Source organism: Notolepis coatsorum, assembly GCF_963971535.1.
Source record: "Notolepis coatsorum genome assembly, chromosome: 1".
NCBI classification, from domain to species: domain Eukaryota; kingdom Metazoa; phylum Chordata; class Actinopteri; order Aulopiformes; family Paralepididae; genus Notolepis; species Notolepis coatsorum.
In genome coordinates this window covers 110160654-110183900 of record NC_140165.1, presented here as the reverse complement: position 1 = coordinate 110183900, position 23247 = coordinate 110160654, and the positions used below count along the sequence as shown (strand labels likewise).

The following is a 23247-nucleotide window of genomic DNA, read 5'->3' as shown; positions in this document are numbered from 1 at the left end:
ATTTATGCATATGTACTGGGAATGCCCTCCTTTTGAGATTTTTTGGGAAAATGTTACCTCTCAGTTCTCAGACATTTTCTCTCTGACCATACCTGTATCTCCATCTGTATTGTTATTGAATGATGTCTCTCAATTACCGACCTCTACACATGTGAAAAGACTAATTTTGGCCGGCCTCACAGCCACAAAAAAAATTATTGCCTGTTGTGTGTTGAGTACTGACTTTTAATAATTTCTGTTTTGCAATAATAATAAAAAAAAAAAAAAAAAAAAATGCCTCACGTTGGATTCACCCAGACAAACTCTGCCCGAAGGTATGGATTCTCACCTATCTGGATGTGATATATCTGGATATATCCACTGCACGTGTTATAGGGGTTAATTAATCTAATATAGTGATTTGGTTGGCTGCTGTGGAAAAGTTAAAAGAACGCATATAAATTTGGAAATTTGTTATTACTGAATAGAGTATTGCGTATGTGGCTCGCATTGAGGTCCTGGGGTGAGCGGGGGGAGCGAGCGAGTATCCATGTTTTTATATATATCCGTGTTTTTTGTATACCTAATTATGTATGTGTTCTGGGCCCCTTTGGCTTGGGTCGGAGGGTCACCGGCTCGGGGTGGGGGCCCTGGTTCGGGGGCCTCGGCGGGTCGTGGTGTTAAAGAGGCATGATGCTTTGACTCGCTGGGGTGCCGGACTCGGGGCCCTCGAGGGTTGGGGATCGTGGCTTCTGTGGATGGTGATGGAGGGGGCTCGGGATGATAACTGTACGGTTTGTCTCAATTATTGTCTAGTCATTGTTGTGTGAGGTTATTGTCCTGGGATGTCTTTTTGTGTATTATTGTTATTATTGTATTGTGATATGTTTTGTTTCATGTTGGAGAAAAAAAGAAAAAAAATATTTGATAAAAAAAAAGAAAACGTAAAAGTTTATACAAAAAAAATACTACGAGTAGTGTCATGGTCCGGGTTTAATATGCCCTCACGCCCTTTGTTCCATCGCTTTGGTCTCCTGAGGCTTGCTGAGTTTAATGTACACCAAAATGCATCAATTATGTATCAAGTTGTAAACAACATGAATCACAGACTGTCTGAGCTTGTCCCAGTCTGCCGTCCACTGCACATCCACAACACAAGAAATAGGCATCTTATCTTTGGCAAGAGGAGAAAACTCAAACGTGCCGGCCTAAGCATAGCATGCAGGGGCCCGCAGATCTGGAACGAGCTCGACGAGAGTCTGAAACTGTCAAAATCCTTCACAACCTTCAAAAAATCACTGAAAGAGGAACTGCTTAAATCATATCTCTAAATAGAATCCATACTTAGGTATATTAATTGTCTGTATTTATGTATCTATGTTGTATGTTTGTTAGTAGGTAGGTGTGTAAGCCTACCCACATTGTATGTTTTTGTTTGTTTATATTTGTGATCAGGCTCCCTCCAAAAGCTTTAAATAGCTTCTTGGGAGACCTGGCACACGCACACAATCTCAACGATGTTGTTTTCACATGAAGATATGTATATGTAATATATCGTGTGTGTGTGTGTGTGAATAAATTCATTCATTCAAATCAATAGTCCAAAATAAGCTATTTATGACTGAATTACAACATCATTGTACTGTATCTTTAAAGTAAGTCATACTTTCAGGTGTTGGATAAATATGATGGGAGTAAAAAGTCAAATGTGGTGGAGTATAGCGTCCCCTAAAATGGGACTACTCAGGTGAGGTGCTGCTACACAGTACTCTGAACTGTTTTGATTTGATTTTTATTTGTCTCGGACATAGAAACATAAAACAAGTTTAAAAAACAAAAAGGTAAATAGTCAAAGACTATTTCCATACAATAAGTGTTCGAGAAGGAACAGGGGGAAGTCAACAAAAAAGTATCAAGCCCTGCCCCTTCCTTACAATATTTTACATAATAATTTAATACAAATAAAAATAATATAACAAATAATGAAAAATAAATGTATATATCCAAATGAGAAAAATATGTATTAGGCAGTCACATTACTGCTCAAGCTCCTGTGTCCATAAGTGCTTGTTTATAGCTACCTTTCAAGATTCAATCGTTTTAAATTGATTGATATTATTGCTTAATTTTATACTCACATTCAGACCATTCCAGAGTGATACCCCACAAAATGCAATGCCCATACTTTTAAGAGTTGTTACTGTCCTCGAGTACAGACAGTAGTTACATCTCCCACCCTTTGTCTGCTGTTGACCAGATGTTTTCAGCTTGTACAAGTCATGGTTAGTAAAAACCTGTGGGAATATTTTCTATTAGTGTGAATAGTTTAAAAATTCATTCATTCCATGGAAATATCAGGAGAGGGTCGGGAATGCAAGGCAGTGGGGCACGGCCGAAAACAAAGCAGGTGTTAGACTTCAGTCCTGTGGTGTGCAATGTTTTACACTGGTGCCACAGGAACCATGTTCAGTTTCACACTAGTGCCACAGGAACCAGGTTCAGTTTCACACTGGTGCCATATGAACCAGGTTCACACTGGTGCCACAGGAACCAGGTTCACCGTTTCACACTGGTGCCACAGGAACCAGGTTCACTGCCAGTTAACTTTCAATGGAAAACAAACACGCACAAAAGAAATGTGCTGATGTAACTGACGTTATAGGCAGCTTGATGGAGAGAAAACGCCTCACCCCGTTCAGGTAAAAATAAATAAAAAACAAACCAAGAAAGGTGCTTTCTTTTTTTTTATTTAAATCTGAACTTTATTTCACCCTTACAAAATAAAAAGAATGTTAAAAGTTTTACAATACAGCGTCAATTCATTTTTTTAGACTGCCTATCTTAAAACATTTCATAAAGGAGACAGATACATCGACGGGGATATCCCCATCTCTCTGCATCTTCCATGGACACGCTTAAAACAAACAGCCTAATAGAAAAGACAGAGAGATGAGCTATGAATACAAAGGAGAAATTTATTCAAAATGAAAGGGGTGTGGGGAACTGGGGGGGCTAAATATTTGAAAAACATACAAATTACAGGAGGGAGAGAGAGAGAGAGAGAGATAAACAACTTTAAAAACAAAGTCATGGTCCAAGAATCGATGCCGTTTTCCAAGTAGAAGTCAGGCCACAGACATCTCTGTCGTCATCATCAATGTAGGGATTTGCACGAGTGGGCATTGGGAGAACAACAAACAAAAAACATAGAATAATAGTCATAACAACAGGTCATACCTGGGGGAACAATGACTTGTAATTGAGGGGTTTCAAAGGAAAATAAAAACAAAAAGGGTTACCATCTGAATTATCTGCATGCCGATATAGTTGGGGGAGGGTCAGTTGTTAAAAAAAACCTGGAATAAAAAAAAAAAAAAAAAGAAAAAAAATGTTGCAGCTTACCTAACATAGTAAAAAATAAATTTAAATAAAAAAAAAAAAACGATACGATACGACCCGCTTCTCATATTTAAGTTACAGCCTAGCCGGTTGTGACAAAAGTCGGGAAGCGATGGCCTTCGTCTTAAACAGCCGTATCCCACCATCAAATCCGTAGTCGATTTCGGAGACGATGGCGTTCCCGTTTGACACAAGTGCTGATCTTTCGCATACTTTTTTTTTAAACTGAACCGCGAACTCAACTTGAGTTAAGTTTATGTGCATGTGTGTGTATGAGTCTTTTTTACCAACCCTGAGGGCGTTGGGGTGCAAGGAGTGATATGTTCTCATCAACAACCAATGTCTATTACTGAGAGAGGAGAGAGAAAACTACAAGGCAACATAAACCATACCTAACCTGTATGAGGAGCTCTAGCAATACATGACAAATGTCATTTATGTAGACCAAATAGAATAGAACTGGGGGGAGAAAAACAAAAATACTGGTTAAATTTTTCTCTCTCTACAATAACATGATTTTTTTAAGAAAGAAAAAAATGAAAAAAAAATTAAAAGATGTAATATACAACCAGTTATTCATTCTGTGGTGGCCATCTCATCTATATGATGTAATATACAACCAGTTATTCATCTTCTGTGGTGGCCATGTCTCGATTCTGCCTGCTGCCGTGCCATGTTCTCTCGTTGGGCTGCAAGGAGTCTTCTCTCCACCGCCCCCCCACCCCAACATCTCCCTCCACCCCCACCCCCTTTCTCAGAGCAGCCGCGATAAGAACAACTCATAAAGAGAGAAATAAAAAGGTAAAAGAGTCTGGGAGGAGGAGAGGGAGCTAAGAGTCATAGTCCTCATCATCATCGTCATCGTCATCCTCGTTTTTGTGCGGCACAGGGGCGGGGGGAGGCGGCGCGACGCCCATCATGGAGGGGTGGGGGGCGAACGAGCCTACGGGCACCGTCATGCCGCACGGCGTCTGTGGTGGTGGGGCTGCCGCGGCCATGGTGCCCACGGCGGCCGTGTTGCTCGGATGCACGTACTGGGGGGGCACGTCCGTAGGGCTGTAGTGGCAGAGGTGGAAGCAGTCATCGTTATTGGGTAGTGGTAGTAGTAGTGGTAGTGCTAGTAGTAATAATAATAGTAGTAATATTCACATTAATAGTAGTAGTCGTAAATGGTACCAGTAATAGTAGGGATGTCACAATACCAGAATTTTGGTAGTTGATGCCACTACTACCGAATGTCTGTCTACGGTTCTCGATACTGTGAGATACTTTAGGAAATTTTAGAGTCTAGAAAGGTTCCTAATTGTACAGCTATTTGGATGTAGGAAAACTAAAAGTAACCACACACACAGCGGTACTATATTCTGGGTAGGTTCATAATCACAATAGCTCCTAATGCAAGCAAGCCAACATTTGTTAGTTAATGCCTCAATAATCTGCCTTTGCGATCTAGTTGGTGATTAATTTAGGTAACAATAGTAAGGCAATTGGTATTTTTTGCTCTGCTATCGGAGTCAGTGAACATAGTAGTATCTTTGTCTCCAAATTGCCCATTACAAGCACAGTACAAAAAGGAACTAGCATAGTGTGCTAGCCAGACCAAATATTGTGTAGATGGGGTTAATCTGGCTAATCGGATAGTGACAGGAATGAACCTCCTGCATCATTTTACGATAACAGCACACCTTGTGATGTGACGTTATTATCCCCCATGCATATAACTAATAAGGCTACACACAGACCTGCCTACCTGCACCCAACTTTCTCTCCCTCGCCAGTAAATACACACACGGTCACCTATTATTTTCTTGCACTTAGTTTGTTGCGCTTACTCCGATTTAAAATATTACAATGGTTGCTTGGAGTTGCGTAAATTCTTGCAATCCATTCAAAAGGAACACGCCAACATTATGGGAAATGGGCTTCTCCAGAGTCAGACAAGAAGATAGATGCCAATATCCCCCCTGTTCAGTAGAAAGCTATCCGGCTGCAAACTAGCCTAGCTTAGCAGAAATTAATGGAAGTGGATACGGACCAGCTAGCTTAGCTGTTGGCCAAAAACACCTCTCCCAGAGTTTTAAGCTAGGCTAGGCTAGGCTAGTGGTCCGTATCTGCTTCCATAAAATGTGTGCTAAATCATGTGTTTCAACATCCCTTACCGCCCTGGTTACCTCAGATCTCCCCCTATCCATCTCACACTACACCTCTCACCCAGGTGTTGTTAATGCTCTACGAATTGGTCACAATTTCGACATCATTTAGTCTTAAAGGAAAACTCCAACATTTTGGGAAATTAGCTTATTTAACATCTTCCCTGGAGTTAGACAAGAAGATGCATACCTTTTTTGTCTCTGTGCGTGCATTTAGCTTTTGGAACAGTCGCTCCGTTAGCGTAGCTTCATCACTGGAAGTGGGGGAGGACAATAGCCTGACGTTCCCTTACAGTGTATACAGTCACCAAATACACTCCAAATACAACTCCAAAAAAATTAAAAATAAAAGTGCGACGTTTATAGCAGCGGAAAACATTTATTTTGTACATTATCTAACGTTAACACGAACCTAAACTAACGTTACAACTAACCTAAAGTTAGTTTAGTTTCGTGTTAACGTTAGATAATGTACAAAATAAACGTTTTCCGCTGCTATAAACGTCGCACTTTTATTTTGAAAATCCCAGAAAGGAAGTCATTATATTTGCTTTACTGACCGTCCGGTTCTGTGTTAGCTCCGGTTAGCTACGTGCAGTAGTTAGTATTATATTATCAATACCAGCTATTGGATTACTGTTTTCTAAATTGGGGAGGCTTTTAATCGTCAAGGTAAGAGGATTTTAAGTCATGGTATCCATAAACTTCAATCGGTTCGGATCCTTTGAATTAATGAGAATGTCCACAAACACAGCTTCACGTAGAAATCACTGGCTGTGCGCAGAGACGAGTGCTTAGGCAAAAAAAAATCAGAGTATATTTGCTTAGAAAACGTAATTGTCTAATTCAATTATTTTTTATTTCTCCACGTGGTAAATACACAGGTCACAACATGTTTACATGAACGTTTTGGAGTTGTATTTGGAGTGTATTTGGTGACTGTATACACTGTAAGGGAACGTCAGGCTATTGTCCTCCCCCACTTCCAGTGATGAAGCTAAGCTACGCTAACGGAGCGACTGTTCCCAAAGCTAAATGCACGCACAGAAACAAAAAAGTTATGTATCTTCTTGTCTAACTCCAGGGAAGATGTTAAATAAGCTAATTTCCCAAAATGTTGGAGTTTTCCTTTAAAATGTCTTTCTAATATGGCCCCTATCTGTAATAATGATCTTTTTGTCCCTGCTAGATTAGACAATACCATCGCCATAATGGAGAAGGCTCGGCCTCTCCACATATAAAGATCTCTATAATGAGGGTATTTTCTTTACTTTTGATAGTCTGTCTGAAAATTCAACCTTCCCCCATTCAAACCATTTTCAATACCTCCAGGCCCGACATTTCATACTAAATATTGATCCCAACTTCCCCAAATACCACCGTCCTCTGCTATAGAGGACATTTTACAACTTCCGTCTAGGCTTAAAGGCCTCATTTTGGGAATCTATTTCAGTATATCATCCCCCAGAGATGCCTCTCTCAATAAAGAGAACTGGGAGGAGAAGTTAGGGGAGAGATAACTGAGTCCTAGAATGAGGCTCTGGTAACTGTTATGGTAGTACATCATGTGCAAAACTAGGTCTTACACTGTACCCACCTCTGAAATTCCAGTATTTATGTTCTCTGAAAAGGTCAGTCATCCCTACCCTGTTTTCAATAAATAAATAAAAACTATTGTTACATTAACTGCTGTCCCGGATAACAAAGACGGCCCCAAATAAGAAGACATGGATGTGACAGTAAAGTTAGTAAGGTAACATGTTTTTGAGGGATTATTTCATGGCAGAGTCTTCCATTTCTTCCTGTGGGTGTCAGGTGATTGAGTCAGCAGAGTGTAAGGTAATCAGAAAGGATGTCAATGATGAGTGAAAAGTTTTGTCCGGGGCTTTTAAAGCAAAACACCATATCTGGTCACTTGCATGAACATATACATTCAGGGAAAACTAAGGAATAATGAAACAAGAAACTTGAATAACAAAATGATGGCGTTGTGTTTACTGTGATGGATGATCTTGGTTGGGCAATTTTCAAGTCTGTGGAAGCAGATTTTTTCATACTGTAGAAGAAAAAAGAATGGCTTCTTCTGAAAGTAAGAAAACAAACTGATGTGGCCAACTACACTGTGCAGACAATGACCAAGAATATATTTACATAACATTTACATTTAGTCATTTAGCTGACGCTTTTATCCAAAGCGACTTACAAGTTCTGTACAACAAGTCATCAGGGAGGGCACAACTCTATCAGCTGAGTACCAATGTTCATCAAAGTGTTGAGTGCTACAGTGTAGGTTAGTTTATTAGGACAAGTGCATGACAGTAAGGTTAGTTAGGGTTAGATTTTTATTTTTATTTTTTTTAGATAATAATGTAAAGGAGAAGGGCAACCTAAATGACTGACATAAACGTACAATAAAGCTTCTATTATGTTTTAATACTGGGCAACCGTGTCAATTGAAGATCCAACATTTATTTTGAAGGTATGTAGGAGGAGTTTAATATCTTTAAAATTAAGGAAAATTTCTGCACACTACTCTTGCAATTAAAACAATGAATTATTGAAAACTAATGTTTCGGTCCATATGGATCTTCATCAAAGTATAGATACTGGGCAAATGGAAAGATACAGAGGACATGCATGTTGACAGTCTCTAAAGGAGCAGCAAGCAAAGCCCTAGTCTTTTCCCTCTCTTCTCTTCTCACATCCAAGTGTCCTCAGTGAAAGGTATGTTGAGCGTATGTTGAGCGCATTATTATCCACTTGCACAACCTGAAAGTAGGCACTTCCGGCTGACTTCCGGTTGTGAATGGTACTTCCTGTCCCATCCAAATACATTGTTTTTAGCTACTTTTCTCCCGTTATTTAAACAACTTTGTCGTCACAGATGAAACGTTTGTATTATTATAGTATAGAATGTATTTAATAAGCAAACGTTTGTCAGCAGGGTTTTTGGGCTGTATTTCATGTAAAAACGTTTACTGTTAGTTTACTTGCTCACGCTAATTAAGGCTAATGCTGGCTAACAGAAGCTAGCGCAAGAAACGACGCCGCAAAGTATTGTTTATAGTGCATTTCTTGCCACCTTATACATTTGTATGACAGTCTATAATGCTCCCGTGAGGTTTTTCCGGACGTTTTGGTAATGATTTTCACTATAAAATCATATTTCTAAATGACAGGAAGTTGATGAAAACTGGACGGAATAGCTTTGAGCTAACCATCTTTGCCGATGCATTCCATTCTAAACGTAACGTTAGTTGTTCAAAACATTACCCGTCTATATAATTTGTTCCTCAATGTTATATAGACAGGTAATGTTTTGTAAACTAACTGCAGCCTGCTACAGTTAGAAGCTAACGTTAGCCAGCAAGCTGCAGCCTGCTACAGTTAGAAGCTAACGTTAGCCAGCAAACTGCAGCCTGCTACAGTTAGAAGCTATTGTTGAGGAACAAATTATATAGACAGGTAATGTTTTGAACAACTAACGTTACGTTTAGAATGGAATGCATCTGCAAAGATCGTTAGCTCAAAGCTATTCCGGCCAGTTTTCATCAACTTCCTGTCATTTAGAAATATGATTTTATAGTGAAGCATTATAGACTGTCATACAAATGTACAAATGCTATAAGGTGGCAAGAAATGCACTATAAACAATACTTTGCGGCGTCGTTTCTTGCGCTAGCTTCTGTTAGCCAGCATTAGCCTTAATTAGCGTGAGCAAGTAAACTAACAGTAAACGTTTTTACATGAAATACAGCCCAAAAACCCTGCTGACAAACGTTTGCTTATTAAATACATTCTATACTATAATAATACAAACGTTTCATTGCCTCTCTGTGACGACAAAGTTGTTTAAATAACGGGAGAAAAGTAGCTAAAAACAATGTATTTGGATGGGACAGGAAGTACCATTCGCAACCGGAAGTCAGCCGGAAGTGCCTACTTTCAGGTTGTGCAAGTGGAGAATAGGCCCGCAAAACGCAAACCAAATCTCCCCCCCCCCTGCATTATGTTTAACAATGGACATTTTAGCTCTGTGTCAGACTTATTTTCTTACCAGTCGTTTCAGAAACAAATATTCAGGGATGCACAGATAAAAATACTAGTAACAGATAATAATAGGTCCAATACCAGGCTAAAATAATGTATAATATTATCGGTCTGGTACCAGGTTAATATAAGGTATAATTATCAATCAGATACCAGGCTAGGGTATAACTATTGGTCTGATACCAGGCTAAAATAGGGTAACAGTATCAGTCTGATACCAGGCTAAAATAGGGTATCTGAGAATTTCCACCATAAAATCCAATAACCATGCAAGAAATCAAAGCAATGATTTGCTGCATTTGAACACATAGAAGAATGTTAAATCTCTCTAATGGAGAGAAATGCATTATATTATATTGAATTTTTGTCCAGTGACCCCAAACTGATCTAAGTCTATACTGTTCAGTAAAAGCAATGGATCAGATCAGTACTTGGTATCCGCCAAGTATGGTATGATACTGAAAGTTTAGGATTCTGAAATCGGCAGTGAAAAGTGGTGTCGGTGCCTCCCTAATTCACATATCCATTCATAAAAATGAACCAACATACATCCGGAGCTGGAAAAGTGATATTCAGACTTGCATTGTTTCTGATTTAGATATCATGTAAACGATCAGATATGTGCTCACCTGCGTGTGTGTGTGTGTGTGTGTGTGTGTTAGGGCCGTCACTTTTCAATCGAAGTTCGAACTGTAATGATGTGAATTCAAATTCTAAATTAGAGCACTGCAGGTAACACTTGTCCCACTAGAAATGTAGTAATCTGCTTTCCAAAGTCCCAGAATCACGTTTAAAGTATTGCGTCTCATATTTCAACAGATTTATGCTGCCTGGCTGATAAACCGCACTGTCACGTTGGAACTATTGTATGTCATAGGGCTATGTAGAGAGAGCGTCATAACAAAATGGAGGAAACTAGCGAGCAAAGCTATGCTGCTGGACGACACAAACGCAGTAAAGTATTTCATTAGTATCTGTCGATCCCCATTGCTCTTTCCAACAAGAACAGGTTATAACAAATTAAATTCAAGACTTTGTAAGACCTTTTTAATACTTAGAGCAAAATGTTATACCAATTTCACGACCACATAGTGACACATGCACACACTTCTGGGAATGAAAGAAAGTTTACGTTTTAGGCTGGTGTCTGTGAGAGAATACCCTGGAGAACTATTGGCTGTAAACCACTATGGAGTGACTTCCGAAGCAGGCCACAGATAAAGCCTTGGACTTTCCTGGCCATTAACACTTTCTTTGCCAGGCTTATGTACATCATTATACCAATACCATCCTCTGCCAGCTCTATTTGTCTATGGAGAAGTGCCCCTTCTTTGCAGGGCTATAACTTTTTAAATTGTATTGCTAAATTGACATTACTATGGCCCATTCAACGTCAATTATCTATCGTTCAGGATGTAGCAACGCTATACTTTTTCATTCACATATTCATACTAAAATACGTTCTAAAGTATAAATATGTTTTTATCGTTTTCTGCAGCATTCTGCAGAACGTGATTTATAGACCTAAATGCATTATATTGATGATCAAATACAGTTTGATAGCAATCGGTGCGAGATAAAAAAAAAAATTCAAATGGACGTGCTTCTAGAAGTTACTACTTATCATCTGATGTTGACCGGATGGGGGGGGGGGGTCGTTTATAATTCCGTGGCCAACGTTAGATGATTCATCTAGTGTGGGTGATATGATCATTAGAGCAGTTTGTATCGAACACGGTAAAAAAAACGCTGAATCTTACCCCAGTCTCCTCGGGCCGTTGGGCGATGAGCGTGGAGCAAAAATATTCCTATTATCGGATGTTGAAATATGCGATCCATCTCCAGGTTGTATAATAGTATATACGTCCAAATCATGTTGTTTATCGAGTTATTGGTAACGGATCGCTATCCATTGTGTCGAGCCAAGTCCCGGGACCTATAGCGAGTGGTCGGACCGATTTTGGATGAGCACCAGTTTCCGTTTCCGGTTTCCGGTTTGGGCGATCCGCCGATCCGCCACCAGATGGCGCTCTTGAACCGTTGGAGAGTTGAGAGGGGATCAACAGTAGATCTCAAGTCTCCGCGGGAGAAATATGATTGCGATCACAGATTTTTTAAATATTGATCTCAATGACGTGTTACGGCGGCATTGGCAGAATTAGCATGGCGGTGAATGACGAGGTAAGGCGTCCTTGGCGGCCATAGTGTTAAGGGTTATTGGGAGCTGAGGACATAATTAACCTTCACGACCACACTCCCATTGGGATTCGTTTTACTCGTGGAGGAAGCTCATGTCATATTCCCTCCAAAATTAAGAATGTGATGTTAGACTGTAAAGAATGTGTGTTTGTTTTGGTATGGGGGGCTTATAATAGAGGATTCTGATTACATACATGTTTGATACAATTTCAATTAATTCCATATCACTTTGAATTCGTTCAAACTAGATTTGGGGAAAGAATAATAATAATAACTTTGTTTTATATAGCGCCTTTCATAAGACCCAAGGTCGCTTTACATAGGGGGAGAAAACAAACAAAAATAACAAACATGGTGGACAGACAACATTCAAAGTGGGAAATTAGGGGTTAAAGGCCAAGTTGAAGAGGTGGGCTTTGAGGATTTTTTAAATTTTTTTTGAATGAGTCCAGAGTTGGGGGTGGAGGAGGTCAGTGAGGTACTTAGGTGCCAGAGCATGGAGGGATTTGTAAGTGAGAAGGAGGGTTTTGTAGGTGATGCAGGATTTGATGGGGAGCCAGTGGAGGTGGATGAGGTGTGCGTGTGTATGACACGCGTGTGTGTGTGTGTGTGTGTGTGTGTGTGTACCTGTGGAACCTGGATGCTGGCTGCAGATTTGTGCTTGACTGAGAGCCGTCCTCCTCGTCCCCATCCGTCTCACTGTCTTCAGAGTCATCCTGTTCCCATAGAAACATAAATCAACACTGAGCTAAAACCAATATCCATACACATTGTTGATTACTGCCCATCTCTTACATCATACATGCACAAACACCACTGTCTATAGATGGTCATCGTCTCTGCATACATATGATAGGATTTTGCCAACTGGGGTGCGTGTATGCTTTCTACAACGCAGTTGGGTTTCCGGGTTCCTCTGATTGGCCACTAAGCCCACGTGACCCTACGCTATTACGCCCCCCTTATCGCCGCCAGTTATCGATTACGCCCGCGCATGAGCCGCGACAAGCCCCTCAGCCAGTCAGCAATACTAAGCTCCAGTTAAGCTAATTTATACCGTAACGAATCATTAAAAAAATATACCAACTGGAATATGTTGTTTCTTTACACATATGTTGGATTATGTACAAATCTAATCATGACATTTAAGACATGCATGACATACAGATATATATATATCTGACTCTGAGCACCTGAAGAGTGTGCTATTAAACCAGGAAGTGCAGCAGATGTCAGCAGAGTAGTACCGTAACGAATCATTAAAAAAATATACAGTTAACTGGAATATGTTGTTTCTTTACACATATGTTGGATTATGTAATTGGTTTGTCATGACAAACAAATAAAAAATCGTGCGCCGAGAGGCATTCTATAAAGCTGGGAACGAGGTTAGTCCTTCTCAGCCAACCTCAGCGCGCGATTGGCTGAGGTTGAGTAAAATGCCATGGTAAGCCAATCAAAGGTAGAGGTGGGCGGGTTCATCCAGTGTCTGCACACAGCGCGACAACACAAGCCAGTCAACGCGAGACCGCGGTCCGTGTACGTTTTGATAGTTGTTTTGGTGGCCAAATAATCCAAAACGAATCCAACGAACAACACACGCGAGCATTCAATGACAGACCGCGGGTCCATGAGGGTTTTTGTTCACTCTAGTCTTGTGTTAGTTGTGTGTTGCACTGCAGTAGTGGAGGCTCGCCTCTGCTGACATAGTGCTGCACTTCCTGGTTTAATAGCACAGTATTCAGGTGCTCAGAGTCAGAGATATATATTATATCTCTGTATGTCATGCATGTCTTAAATGTCATGATTAGATTTGTACATAATCCAACATATGTGTAAAGAAACAACATACTCCAGTTAACGGTATATTTTTTTAATGATTGTTACGGTATAAATTAGGTTAACTGGAGCTTAGTATTGCTGGCTGGCTGAGGGGCTTGTCGCGGCTCATGCGCGGGCGTAAGCGATAACTGGCCGCGATAAGGGGGGGCGTAATAGCGTAGGGTCACGTGGGCTTAGTGGCCAATCAGAGGAACCCGGAAACCCAACTGCGTTGTAGAAAGCATACGCGCGACTGGGGTAGTGACCAATGCTGGCAGTTGTTAGTCAACAGTATGACCAGTATCATATGAGCTTGTATTTATTCTTTTTTATGCTTCCCCCCCCCCCAATGTTGAGCATGCGTTTGGTGAGGATGCTGTTACAGTAATCCAGTCTTGATGAAATGAATGCATGAACCAGTGTTTCAGCAGCGGAGAGTGATAGGGAGGGGCGGAGACGAGCAATGTTCCGGAGGTGGTAGAAGGCCGTTTTTGTTATGTGGTTCACATGGGGGAGGAAAGAAAGGGTGGAGTCCAGGATGATCCCAAGGTTACGGACGTGAGTGGAGGGGGTGACAATGGAACCATTAATATTTAGGGAGAAATCCTGGGTGTGGCTGGTGAGGGATTTTGGACCGATAATGATGATTTCTGATTTATTGCAGTTTAGTTTGAGAAAGTGTTTTGATATCTGTGAGGCAGGTGGTGAGGGTGGAGAGAGTGGCTGGAGTGATGGTCTTGGTGGAGAGGTAGAGCAGAGTGTCGTCTGCATAACAATGGAAGCGGAGGCCATGTTGGCGGAGAATCAGACCAAGTGGAAGGATGTAGAGGATGAAGAGCAGGGGACCATGTACTGAGCCTTGGGGGACACCATGAGTGATGGGGGCAGTGGGGGATTTGCAATTGTTGATGGAGATGAATTGGTGCCTGTATGAGAGGTATGATTGGTGTGTTCCTGTTGGCGTGTTCCTTTAACTGCTCCCACACTGCTCTGGTGGGTGTTTATCTATAAAGAATTAGAATGTGAGGGCTGTCTTAGAGGGTCAACAAAACGTGTGCAGTCCTCCCTCGCTGGGGTGGATCAGTGTAAACAGGAAATCAACAGGCTGTCAAAACTCAAACAGAAAGGAAAGGAGGAAAATCTTTGCCGTGCACACTTACATATACCATGGAATGCGTCCTCTGCATTTAACCCATCCTAGCTATTTAAGAACAGTGGGCAGCCACAGTACGGCCCCCCCGGGGGCACAACGCCAGTTGTAATGCCAGTGCCTTGGTCAAGGCCAATGGCAGGAGTATGTGCCCAGCATACGGTGTGGCAGGAAACCGCAGGACCCGGAAGGAACCCGCGCGAAACACAGGGAGAACATGCAAGCTTCCACACAGAGAAAGGCCTCTCCCCGGGGTTCACTCAGAACCTTCATGCTGTGCCAATCACTGCGACCATCGAGTCAATTCTTACTGCTACAATAGCCCTCAAATGAACCAGGGTTTTGGGAGGTGTAATTTAGCGTTCATTTTGTCCATGAAGATTTTGACGGAAAGTACTTGTTGACAACCCTTTTTCCATGATGATGGCGAGAGCGAGTAGCTCCGTGGAAAATAAAGAATACTGTAGAACAGAATCGTAAATCGTAGGCTAATATAAATTATGTATTCATAGTAGTTACTGGGTGCCCTAATGTACCTCTCCCAAAACATAATTTGGTAAATCCAAGATAAAGGTTTCAACACCATGGAGAGTGCAGCGAACAGCGCCACAGAGGCCTTTTGAGGAATTCATATTTCTAGTCTTCTGATGAAGAGCATGTTTATAACTCTTGGCATGTAGAGAGAAACTTGCTTCAACATGAATCTCGCTCTTCACAAGCTCCATGCTGTATCAATTTCTCTGGTCAGTCCACAGCCGCTCTCCTCAAAGGCATTTAGGAAGAAGGGGACCAGCTGGATTTCCTTCAGCAGTGTTCCCAACTTCACTCCTACAGTCTCTCCAATCTCTACTTCCCTTTGACGTGGCAGGCTGATATAAATCTTGCCATAGAGCGCATCTACAGCTGTAGCTCAGAGGCCAGTGAAAATGAAAGTGCCAGGCTATAGTTACTCAAACCGAAAGTGCCAGGCTGTAGTTACCCAAACTGCGAGCGACAACACAACTCACAGCAGTGTCTCTCTCTGTCCCAGCGAGACAAGCCACTGGCAAGCTGACGACATGAATTTAAATATTTAACGTTGTTATATACGAGTTTATTGAAATGTGGGACATTCTCTTCTGTTGCGGGACGTGGGACAAAGGACTAAAATGCTTGACTGTCCCACACACAAGTCGGGACATTTGGTCACCCTATCAAAAGGCCTACCTAAATTTTCACACTGTATATATATATGGGTGAAAAATGTAAAGGAAGAACGAACCAGAAGTCTCTGGAACTCTACTGGAGGGATGGAACACCATTATTGCATTGACATTCTCAGTCACCCAAGGAAGAGTTGCTGTCCTGCTCTTCCTTACATATCACATTAATGCACAACAAATTCATTTATTCAGTCTTTTGCTTTGATTCGTCACCCGTCTGTATGCGTGTGTGTGTGTGTACATATATACACTTTCTAAACTGTTGAGCTTCACTTTTTCAAGTGGCAGTGGTGCTGGTTGAAACATTTCTGGCTTGAGAGAATAGTGGGCTATTGTTCACATACTTTTGAATAGCAGTCGGTTTGCGATTTACCCCTGATAAAGATTGGAACGGAGGGCAGGATGGGCCATGCATGATTAGGGATGGCAATCGAAAACTGGTTCCCGTTGGGAGCCGGTTCCTAATTATCCGATTCCTGGAATCGCATGCCTCCGTGACTATCGATTCCCTTATCGCTGCCAGGTTTTTACTACAGTTGCGCATAACGTTAGTGCCACGCATGTAGCCATGGCAGACTATTTGATTCCTTAACACTTTGAGAGCCAGTCCGTGTTTTCCTTTTTACCCCCTTGAATGCCCAAATCCACTCCAATGTTAACGTTAATATCGCCTAATCTATGTTTTAAATTATGGCTATGTGTCTAATCTGCCCGTCGCTTATCAAAGACTAATTTTCCAGTCAACATTGTCAAAGCAGATTGTTTTTTTATCGCTTCATTTCCGTTTGATAGCATTTTGAAAATCACTCGAAAAAACAACCCATTCTATGATAATCGCCTTTTACTGGAATATTCTAGAACGTTGTCATTTGTCGGCCTATTTATGAATCGTTTTCAAATAAACGCTAGATAATCGATAGTATATGTGTGTGCACGCACGCTCGTGCCGCGCGCTGATAATCGCTGCTCTTATGTCCTGATGGCTTTTACAGTCAAAACAGCTATATAACATATAGGGGAAATGCTTATATATCCGTGAAAACGAGTCTGATTATCCTAAGACTGATAACATAGATTCCTTACCTGAGATCAGATGGTATCCAAATGGATTATTCCAATTCCTGATCACCATTCGAAAAAATCGATCATTGTATTGATCAACCGTGTGTACAGTAGAACACATAATCCCCGCTGCTCTTCAGGCTCCGGAGTGATGCCGGTCGATGCCGGCTGCGTGAGTGAGAAGTAAAATGTGGAGTCAGAAATCCTTTCTCCCATTCACTTTCATTGAGTCCAATCCAAAAGGGTGATTTACCATCTGGGAGACGATAGGGGGCGCTTTTTTCACATCTGAGAGCCTGGGGTGACTGGATCTCCAACGGTAGGCTCGCTTGATGCAATATGATTTCAGATCGCTAATAATAAAAAAAAACGAATAAAACGAATATTCTCGTGATGGGCATTCAACCCGCGGGGGGTAAACCCGAGAAAAGCCGTGAGTGGCATTCAAAGTGTTAAGGGCTCGATATTTCCTGTGTTTTGGTCATATGCTCCGAAATGCTCCCGCTGTTTGGCTGCTTCTATGTGCAGTGAAAACTACTCCAATGTTTTAGAACCTAGTCATTGATTTAATTCAGGGTAAGCTACGATTAGCCGCGGAGCTAACGCGAGCTAACGCTAGATAATCAAGCTCACAGAGAGAGATAAACAGCTGACAGCAGGTAGTACAGGTACAAATACAATAAAAAAGGGGGTGGGGGCTGTTGTGTAAACCTTGTACTCTTTATTTCACATATAATAAGAGACGGCGAGCGCGTGATGATCACGTTGACTGTTGACGGTTGATTACTAGTCGGTAAGCCAGGAAGTACCGTGCAACATACAAACATGTCCGTGTAGCAACACAAGCCAATACCTTACAAGACAGGGGCCCGGGGAGGGAGCTCTGTGTGTGTGTGTGCGTGCGTGTGTGTGCGCGTGTGTCTGAAAGACCAGAGACGGAGAAGACAGAGGAATAACGACCTGTTGAATGCAACTACGGTTCAATAGATTAAATTAGTTTAAGATATTGAACTGTAGTTACATTCAACAGGTCGTTATTCAATAGATTAAATTAGTATAAAAAAATTCTAAAAATAAATTTTCTTTAAGAGAATCTCAAATACATTATTTTATTTAAGTGTAGGCTATAGTTAAATCTTTACAGTTTTTGTATTTTTCTGACATGGGGGCTCAACAATAAATGACAATCAGAAATGTCAAGTTGCATGTTGTTATTCTAACCAGCTTAGTCTGTTGCATTTCCAATTTATTTATGTAAATTATAAATTTATCGGGAATCGATAAGGGAATCGTATCGATAAGCAGAATCGATAATGGAATCGTATCGATAAAATCTGATCAATTCCCATCCCTATGCATGATGCGCTTTATGTTGGCGCTAAAAACAAACACACCAAGCCCAGGGGTGTTGAATGCCTTCTGGGGGAACTGCGAGTGGATTTATATGGAGTCTGCATCCCACTCGCAGAGAAAAGAGTCGCAAGGCAGATCGTCTCCCGAGAGTAAAAGTCTCAAGGCAGATGTTATCCCCACAGAGTAAAGAGAAAAAAAGTCTCAAGGCAGATCTTATCCCCAGAGTAAAGAGAAAATAAGTCTCAGGCAGATCTTATCCCCACAGAGTAAGGAGAAAAAAAGTCTCAAGGCAGATCTTATCCCCAGAGTAAAGAGAAAATAAGTCTCAGGCAGATCTTATCCCCACAGAGTAAAGAGAAAATAAGTCTCAGGCAGATCTTATCCCCAGAGTAAAGAGAAAAAAAAGTCTCAAGGCAGATCTTATCCCCAGAGTAAAGAGAAAATAAGTCTCAGGCAGATCTTATCCCCACAGAGTAAAGAGAAAATAAGTCTCAAGGCAGATCTTATCCCCACAGAGTAAAGAGAAAAAAAGTCTCAAGGCAGATCTTATCCCCAGAGTAAAGAGAAAATAAGTCTCAAGGCAGATCTTATTCCCACAGAGTGAAGAGAAAATGAGTCTCAAAGTTTCCTACGGTTTACATTATGTTTGTTGTTTTAAATTTAACATTACCCATGTTGTAGCAGAATAAATTGAAATTTGTTTTATTCAGCTTTATAAAAAAAAAACAAAAAAAAGGTAAGTAAGATGATAATATGTATGAAGCAGATTATCATTGATTAGCATTATGAGAATTACATTATCATTTTACTAAAATTATATATTTGTATACTTATTTATATACATGTGTGTGTGTGTGACTGTGTGTGTGCTAGAAGTGTTTCATTCTCTTGTAAATAATTGGTTCATAAAACTGAGTTTCAACTAGGTGGAGGTGCCCATACGTTTTCTGACAGAGGGCCAAGGAAATGTACCATGAGTTGTGGGCTGTAGGCTGTAAAATGAACCTCAACAATTATTCTTAACTGGTTCATTCGCTTTCTTTTTTATTTGTATTTTCTAATTTGGTATTAATTTAATATGGTGAATGTGTAAATATGTTAAATAAAGTGAACACATGAGATAGTGATAAGTTAATGAGCGAGGTCTAGACCATGTCCTGCTTGCTGCCAAGAAACAAACTGAGGCTAAATGAAAGAAATTAAGAAACTCGGTTCATTCATTTGATCTCACTCAGAGAGATGGCACATTCTCACTCTAGCACCAACTAGAGAAAAAGAGAGAGGGGAGTTATATATAAGGTAAATACCCCTTTCCATCTATATGGCATCTGAAAACATATCGTTTTAACTTGGCTTTTAACTGTATTTAGTATATTCCTTTTGTTTTAATCATTTCATTTAACTCTTTTATTTTATTGCCTGTGATATGCAATTATGTTTACAGAGTCATGCATTTTATTATACATTTGTACATTTTATGTTGTCAAAGCACTCTGGGCTGCTTTCTTGCATGAAGGGTGCTTTATAAATAAAGCTTATTATTATTATTATATGGGTTATGAAATACACATGTCGGTCTCCGTGTAGCTACTTAAGTGTCTCCTGCTGATCCCCACCTCCTGCTCTGACTCTGTGCCCGACTGCTTCTTGTCCTTGCCCTTGGAGCCCGCTCCTCCGTTCTTCCGACCAGACCCTGGCTTTCGGCCTCTGGAGAGAGAGAGAGAAAGTGTGTTTGCGCACGCGAGAGAGAGAAGTTATATGTACGACTGTGGCATCGAAGAAATTCAGATCATTCGGTTTTAAAAAGAAAAATCCATGACGCCATCACTCATTCAAAATCTATCACCCAGTGGAGGGGGAGGAAGGCAGGGGTGATGCGTTACTCTGTATGTTCTGATAACTTGCCCATCTAGTGAGCCTGTGTGATAATAATAATAATGCAGGACTTATGATGGGAACTGCCCTCTCTTATTTGGGCAGAAAGATTGCGACACACGTCGGAGGTCTCTGTCGGAGGCGCACACACACACACACACACACACACACACACACACACACACACACACACACACACACACACACACACACACACACACACACACACACACACACACACACACACACACACACACACACACACACACACACACACACACACACACACACACACACACACACACACACACACACACACACACACACACACACACACACACACACACACACACACACACACACACACACACACACACACACACACACACACACACACACACACACACACACACACACACACACACACACACACACACACACACAAAAAATGGACTTGGTTTCAATGGACTTGGTTTCCACAGCTCTGTTGTGTGAACATTTTGGGTTTAAGATGAGTGAGAGAGAGGAGAGCCCATTAACGCGAACAAGCCGGTGTGTCAACTGGATGACTATTTCATTCTCCATTGAGCAAATTTTTTCATCCAAGTGCTGAAAAGCAGCCAGGAGAGGTTCAGTGTTTTGGGTCACGCACCACACTCGAGGTCGGGAGGGGATGAGACGAGAGTAAAAACCCACGTGTTCCAGAATTGCCTGCTCTCCCTCAATCATCTGGCTGCGCATCTCTCTCCCTCATCATTCTCTTCTCTCTCCACTTGCGAATCAGCTGTAGACTGCGTAATTTTGGCACTGGGTTGACTGAATGGGTTGAGTAGGCAATAGTCTTCACAATGAATGAGCCGTTTCAGCTCTGATCCGCGCCGTTTCCCTCGACTGAGGATAACTTTTTTAGACTACGAAAAGTTACCAATGGACTATTCCAGTCAGGGAGGCACGACATGCTATTACAGGCTGTAGTTGGACATGCCTGGAATGCTCCACTAATAGAACGATAAGCAATACCAATGCAATATGTCAAAAATATTATCTTAAATAGATTACATGACTGCCTCTTTGTTTTAATGGACCACTTGATTTCACACCCACTTGCACGAGTGCCACTAAGTCAAATATGAACGTCACTTCCCAAAAATAGGTTGCCTATATGACTATTTTGCTTACTGAGATATATGTGTGTGTGTGTGTGTCGTTGTTTTTCTATCCTTGTGAGGACATTAGTTGGACAATTAAGAGTTAGGTACAGTATGTAGTAGTGGTTATGGTTAAGGCTAGGGTAATAGGTTAGGGAATGAATGGAAGTCAAGGGAATGTCACCACCGACCATGAAGATGTGGCTTGTTGAACAAGCACATAGACACACACACACACACACACACGCGGTCAAACTAGAAGTGGTGACTGAGAGGACGAGGAGGAAAAAGCTGGCCGCTATACTGGAAAACCCCTCCCACCCCCTCAATGAGGAGCATGTTCAGCCACAGACTTGTGTGTGTGTGTGTGTGTACCTGCGTGGGACTTTGTCTCCGGTGCCCTCAGCGTGGTGTGTGTACCTGCGTGGGACTTTGTCTCCGGTGCCCTCAGCGTGGTGTGTGTACCTGCGTGGGACTTTGTCTCCGGTGCCCTCAGCGTGGTGTGTGTACCTGCGTGGGACTTTGTTTCCGGTGCCCTCAGCGTGGTGTGTGTACCTGCGTGGGACTTTGTCTCCGGTGCCCTCAGCGTGGTGTGTGTACCTGCGTGGGACTTTGTCTCCGGTGCCCTCAGCGTGGTGTGTGTACCTGCGTGGGACTTTGTCTCCGGTGCCCTCAGCGTGGTGTGTGTACCTGCGTGGGACTTTGTCTCCGGTGCCCTCAGCGTGGTTCTCCTCTCCCTCTCCCTGCATGTCCGGCACTGTCGCCACCAGGTCCTTCAGAAAGTCAAACTGCTGCTCCAGCTCGATACACTGCTTTCTACACACAGTAATAGTAACGTTTAGTAATAAATTGATCAAATATGGTGTAGTGTTTAAAGTGTATAAGTGAATGTTTAAAGTTGAGTGTGTGCATGTGGATGTTAGTGTTGCATAGAGTCCACATTGAGCATCCTGATGGCCTGAGGATAGAAGCTCCTTTTGAATCTCTCTGTACTAGCTATGAAACTCCAGTAGCACTTGCCTGACCGTAGCAGTGCAAAGAGGCAGTTGTTTGGGTGGCTAGAGTCTTTGACCTTGGCCCTGCAACGCCTGGTGTAAATGTCCTGGATAGTGGGAAGCCCACCTCCGATGGTGCGTTCGGCTGATTGAGCCACTCTTTGCTGTCTGCTGCGGTCGTGGTGCAGCGCTATTCCCAAACCAGGAGGTGATGTTACCAATCAGGATGCTCTCTATTGTGCATGAGTAGAAGTTCTTTAAGATCTTTTAACTCACTTTGAAACAATCTTGAGTCAGGTAATCATGACTTTGTAATTGTAATAATTAGTGTGTTCTGCCTGCCTTCATTGCATCAAAGTCTGACAATATTGCAGCGAAGTGAATAAGGTAAATAGTGCCAATTTCATCAACTAATGGCCAAAAACTCCATTGGATACCTTTAACCTCTTAAGCCCTAGCCATATTTTCCGAAGATTTGCCTAAAAGTACATACCTAAGTAAATGGAAGATTGCTCCACTTCTACAAGGTCCATTTGCATGTTCTTGTATTCCCAGTGTCAGAAATAGTGTCTGTTACTAGGCTTGAGTAAATTGTAATGAACCAAAAGGAGAATATAAATTATTATTTTTAATGTTTTTCTTCCTTCTTTGACAGTGAATAACACCATGCCAACATTGACCAGACGTGAAAAATTGCTAATTCAGCACCTTCTTGAGATCAAGTGTACAAAAAGCTAAGCAAATGAATAAAAGGCAGATGATTTACAGTTTTTCTTTTTTGTAGATACACTACTGAATTTTGCCATCTGGACACATGCAATTTGAAATATGAATATAGAATATCAGGCTTAAAAATGACCTTTT

At 41.5% G+C, this 23247-nt stretch overlaps 1 protein-coding gene across 2 annotated transcripts in view; it reads right to left on the bottom strand.

Moving 5' to 3' along the window:
• Positions 1 to 1918: 1918 nt before the first annotated feature.
• Positions 1919 to 23247, bottom strand: part of drap1 (DR1-associated protein 1 (negative cofactor 2 alpha)) — a 28159-nt gene continuing 6830 nt past the window's right edge. The window contains exons 4-7 of one of the 2 annotated variants that reach the window (XM_084314827.1): positions 22079 to 22204; positions 19982 to 20072; positions 12405 to 12493; positions 1919 to 4434 (exon numbers count right to left, since the gene is read on the bottom strand). In XM_084314827.1, coding sequence (XP_084170953.1) covers positions 4209 to 4434; positions 12405 to 12493; positions 19982 to 20072; positions 22079 to 22204 — 532 coding nt within the window. In that variant the 3' untranslated portion in view covers positions 1919 to 4208. The remainder of the gene's footprint in view (positions 4435 to 12404; positions 12494 to 19981; positions 20073 to 22078; positions 22205 to 23247) is intronic. The other variant, XM_084314828.1, reaches the window with a different exon arrangement.